This window comes from Eucalyptus grandis, chromosome 7 (assembly GCF_016545825.1).
Source record: "Eucalyptus grandis isolate ANBG69807.140 chromosome 7, ASM1654582v1, whole genome shotgun sequence".
NCBI lineage: Eukaryota > Viridiplantae > Streptophyta > Magnoliopsida > Myrtales > Myrtaceae > Eucalyptus > Eucalyptus grandis.
This window is the reverse complement of record NC_052618.1, coordinates 58,996,772-59,001,734: the sequence shown is the minus strand read 5'-3', so window position 1 is coordinate 59,001,734 and position 4,963 is coordinate 58,996,772. Positions and strand designations below refer to the sequence as shown.

The 4,963-nt window shown below is 39.0% G+C and overlaps 1 protein-coding gene across 1 annotated transcript; it reads left to right on the top strand.

Moving 5' to 3' along the window:
• The first annotated feature begins 212 nt into the window (after positions 1-212).
• On the top strand, positions 213-4,300 carry LOC104455959 (cucurbitadienol 11-hydroxylase). The gene is made up of 10 exons (XM_039317987.1): positions 213-410; positions 986-1,206; positions 1,309-1,651; positions 1,854-2,003; positions 2,188-2,436; positions 2,586-2,678; positions 2,776-2,854; positions 2,998-3,104; positions 3,759-3,889; positions 4,207-4,300. Exons 1-10 carry the CDS (start codon positions 213-215, stop codon positions 4,298-4,300), a joined length of 1,665 nt encoding a protein of 554 aa, XP_039173921.1.
• The last annotated feature ends 663 nt before the right edge of the window (positions 4,301-4,963 follow it).

Genomic DNA, 4,963 nt, shown 5'->3' with positions numbered 1-4,963 from the left:
AAATTGATCACTTAAGTGTCATTTCCGATTTACCCTTGAAAAAGTTGACATGATCATCAAAAAATATTATTTTAGTATTTTATTTTATTTTTAAAATTGTTTTGATTTTTTGATTTTTGCTTATTTTCTTTAGGGCTAGTGAGGGTTATCAGCGACCCTTAGCGGTTGTGAAATCTTTGCCCAATCTAGGCGAGACTGTCAAGGCCTCACCTATGGCTGGCGAGGGCTCTCACTGCCTCGCTCTCGTTGCGAAGGCCTTAGGTGACAGCGTTGAGGTGTTGTCAATAGTGGGCAAGGTTGCAAGGACCCTCGCCCAAGGCTGCCCAAAGCCAATGAGGGCCCTCGTAGCCTCATCAATAGCTGGCGAGGTCTCAATGGCCTTGCCTAGTGCCTTTGTGGCCAAGGGCAAGGTGACACTTGCCCAATCTAGGCAAGGATTTCATGGTCAGCAAGGGTCACTAGTGACCCTCACCGGCCAAAAAAAATTAAAAAGCAAAAAAAATTCCAAAAAAATTTTAAAAATCCATGTAGGACATTTGGCCGGAAGTGACACTTAAGTAAGCGATCTTATTTCAATGTGACACTTAAATTAACAAAAATAAGTTTTGGCCTTAAGTGTACGCCGTACAAAAATTTTGACACTTCTACTATTCTTATCCCCTACATCAGCAATTGAAGTTAAAAGCTGCCATTAATCATATCTTCTTATCTTGAGCGAGGTGGGGTTGACTTTCCCTTAGCGCAGGACGATCCTCGAGTTTAGTTTTTTATAATTCACTAATCTATTCCTTAGCGACTGATGAACCGCTCTGATTATTTCAATCTTAGAGATGCCACATGGTAGGGATGGGCAATTAGTATTTAGAGCGGCTCATTGAGAACGCTCGTTGCTCGCAGATTTCCAGTGCTTCCTGTTGCTTGTCACTTCCTCCAGAGAAATTAAGGGGAAACCCCTACAAACAAGTCGCCTTCTTTTGCTTGCAAGCTAGACGATGTGGTTTGTTCCAAACTTGAGATCGTGATGGGCCTTATGGCTTTAATTGCAATCGCAGTTTCCCACTGGAAGTACAAATGGAGAATTCGTTCTAGTGGTGGAAAGCTCCCTCCTGGTTCCATGGGGTTTCCCCTCATAGGAGAGACCATTGAGTTCTTCATGCCTAGCAAATCCGTTGACATACCTCCTTTCCTCAAGAAAAGGACTAAAAGGTACTCTGACCTGACTGTATGGTGATGATGCAGGGGGGCATGTGTGTGGTTTTGTGTCTGACTTCCTTGATTTTGTCTTCTTCTTCTTCTTCTTCTTTTAAGGTACGGAACGTTGTTCAAAACGAACTTGGTGGGTCGACCGGCAGTGATATCGGCAGATCCTGATTTCAATAGATTCATTCTTCTTGAAGAAGGGAAATCAGTAGAAATGTGGTACTTAGATGCATTTGCCAAGCTCTTAGGTCATGACACTACTACAGACTTAGAAGTTAAGACGAATGTAACTGGGTACATACACAAACATGTAACTAATGTGATCCTAAATCACTTTGGTCCTGAGAGACTCAAAGATAAGCTCCTTCCTCAACTTCAAGCCATGGCAGAGAAAACCTTAAATGCTTGGTCAACTCGAGAATTTGTAGAGGTGAAACGTGATTGTGCCATGGTAAGAATCTGTTATATTTAGGTAGAACATACAATAGTCTCACATAATTCTTATGGTATCAAAACATAAGTCATATTTAGAATTTGAACGCTAACACTATATTTTTCTCATGGTTATCAGTGTGTTTAGGTGTCATTCGTTCGACCAATATGATTACACCCATTTCCTACGATAACACATTAATGGCTTGTGTATTTGGCAGATGATATTTAATTTGACTTCAGAACTTTTATTTAGCTACGATGCCGAGAGAACAGGGGAAAATCTAACGGGGGACATCAGCAGACTCTATCAAGGTCTTATGTCTCTCCCAATAAACATTCCTGGCACGACCTTTCACGAGAGTTTAAAGGTGCAAACATTGATTCTATCGTCATCCTTCTTTGGCTCTAGTTAATGCATGAGAGCCAATAATTTCAGTGGAACCCTTCAGAGATCAACATGATCCATTGGCTCGCATATACCTGGCTCACATGAATTTGTTGTGTGCAAGTACTTATGCAACTGAAGTAAAAAAGATTACCTTTTAATGGCAGAGTCAAAAGAAGCTGTTGAACATCATTGAACGGGAGATCACCGAAAGAATTGCATCGCCTGGAATACGCAAAAGAGACTTGCTTGACCATCTCCTGGAGGACATGAAAACTCAGACGTTTCTCACGCGTGATTTCATTACCTACCTGATGGTTGCGCTAATGGTTGCTAGCCTCGAAACAGTTTCCACTGGTTTAACCATGACCATAAAGCTTATCACAGAAAGCCCTCGAGCGGTTCAAGAACTAATTGTAAGTTAATTGCCCTGGACTGTTAATTTAATTAATCCATACATTAGTGACCGAAATTTTGCGACCAAGTTTCATTTGCACACTCTCACTTTGGAATGGATGATGATCTCTCTTTGAAATTACTCATGAGAAAGCTGCCATTCCATTAGAAGGAAAATGAGGAAGCGCTTCGCAACCGAAGGATTTCAGGCAAAGAAGAAATTACGTGGGAAGAATACAAATCAATGGCTTACACGATGCAAGTGAGTCAAGAAGATTCCTTCTTTCCTCTTTTTTTGTTGGAAATTTTCTCTATATAGTTGAAGACTATATATAATTAACTGCTGGAATTATACATAGGTGATCAATGAGTCGTTCAGATTGGCTAGCATTTCGCCCGGCATTGTTAGAAGAGCACTTAAAGACATTCACTGGAATGGTAAAGTCTCTTATCTATTTTCCATTAAGTCAGACTAAGATGGTCTTGCTATAAACACATGCATGACATACATCAGAACTAGGTCTCGGACCATGTACTTATAAAAACACAAAACTCTATGATTTTTCATCTTTGTTTGACAGGATATATAATCCCTAAAGATTGGACGATTATCATGGTTCAAACTGGTCTACATCTGAACCCAGAAGCTTTCGTAGACCCCCTAAACTTTAATCCCTCGAGATGGAAGGTAACGGTTGATCTTCATGCATACCTCATTTCACAATATCGATTTGCTAATAAGCAGATAACCGTGACGAGACACATTTATTGGTGCTAAAGCATGGTTTTGGTACCATTTGTTGGGTGCTGAAACATGACTCTGATACTACTTGTTGAGAAAGACAAAAAGTTCACTTAATGAAGGCACGTTCTTGTTATTAGAGGCACTCTCGTACAGTATCGGTTGGAAGAACTTCTCACTCAAGCCTACGTGCCAAGCACACTCTCACACACTCACTTATGGGAGACAAGCTCACTTTCTTAATTGAGAGCTTTGGCTATTTTTAGGCTTAGCAAGGAGGTATTCCTAGATAAGTATCTCCCTTGATTTTCCAAGATAAGCGTCATCCTAAATATTTTAGATAGTATTAGATGGGTAATCTATTAATCATATATTTTAACACTCTTTCTATAATAAAAAATTATCTATGTATTTTAATAGTAACTTATCAGAATCTGAAATTCCTAAAGAAAAGAGGCGGTGCATCTTTTCCTTGAGCACCCTTCACACCCATTAAAATATCTCCTATACATTTGGCTTGTCAGCTTGAATTTGATTCATTACTTCTGACTTAAACAATTTCTTCTTTCTTCTTTCCTGCATCGACATCTACATAAACAGCAACAGGATATCGAAAAAGTGAGAGCGAATTATTATATACCGTTTGGAGGGGGTGGGAGGCCATGCGCTGGAGCTGAATTTACCAAAGCTGTGTATGCTGTATTTCTCCAAGTTCTGGTGACAAAGTATAGGTAAACGCTACAATGAAATGATGCTCAAATTACAAACAATGTTCTTGATGTGCGCCCAGGTGTCATCACATCTTTACTGTTTTCGATCTTTTGTTCAGTTACCTGCAAAGTTGAGATATGATTCCTTACAACTCGAAGTGGTTTCTTAATCCCTATCCAAGTGAAAAGGATGGATATAGAGTCACACAAATGAAAAAGGAGCACATAATATAGCAATTGCTTATCATGGCGCGTGATACATTTTGTCTTCAATTTTCCTCCTTATATTCTGCATTTTCCTAAATTTCTTACTTAGCTTAATGATTTGTTTCACACAGGTGGGTAAAGGTAAAGGGAGGAGAAGTTGCACGGACTCCCATGTTGGATTTCGGAGGTGGTTTTCATATTAAGGTCTCTAAGATTCAAGAATAAGCGCTCATACGTATGCAAGGAAGTCCTTGTCCGAAACGATCGCGTTGTCGAAAGATAATTATCTAAGAGACATGTCATAATGCATTATTGAGTTTGTACTGATTGTTTTCAGCTTTTGTTAATCCTGTAATATTCTCTGCCAGTCTGCAATATGTTTTGTCGGCAATACTTTTCTTGCCACTTTTAAGTATTTTCAAAGGCCAAGAGAGTCTTAAGATGGAGATTAACGGTATACCCGGACGAACAAGCAGTCTTATTTAATGGCTGAGAGGAAGAGCCAAAGTGTTCGATAGCATATTTATCTCGAATTCCATTAGTCTTCCTCCTAAAACCTCATTAATATATACAAATTGTGGGAGGAAGTCATTCCTTCTCTTTCTTCGAGCATGCTCCAAGTTTGTGCGATGGAATATTATGACAACCCCAATTTGACATTGTAAGAGGTTTAACAATTTGGTTGAATTGGTCCACTTCCAAAAAATGATGTACATATTTGAACTATGCTTGTTTCATGAAAAGAACTTCCAAGAAAATATTTTCTAAATTTTCCGGCATTCAATTCAAGGAAAATGAATAGGTTAGGAAAGCATTTTCCACTAATAGAAAAAAAAAAAAAAAAAAACTTCCAAAATAGGGGAAAATGTTTTCAGCTTTTCAAGTAGA

What these genes read in the sequence shown, in the direction of transcription:
- LOC104455959 (XM_039317987.1), top strand. Translation starts at nt 213, where the DNA reads ATGGCTGGCGAGGGCTCTCACTGCCTCGCTCTCGTTGCGAAGGCCTTA. An exon ending in CCTTTGTGGCCAAGGGCAAG is followed by an intron (nt 411 to 985) that starts GTGACACTTGCC and finishes TTTGCTTGCAAG; the next exon opens with CTAGACGATGTGGTTTGTTC. An exon ending in TGAAACGTGATTGTGCCATG is followed by an intron (nt 1,652 to 1,853) that starts GTAAGAATCTGT and finishes TGTATTTGGCAG; the next exon opens with ATGATATTTAATTTGACTTC.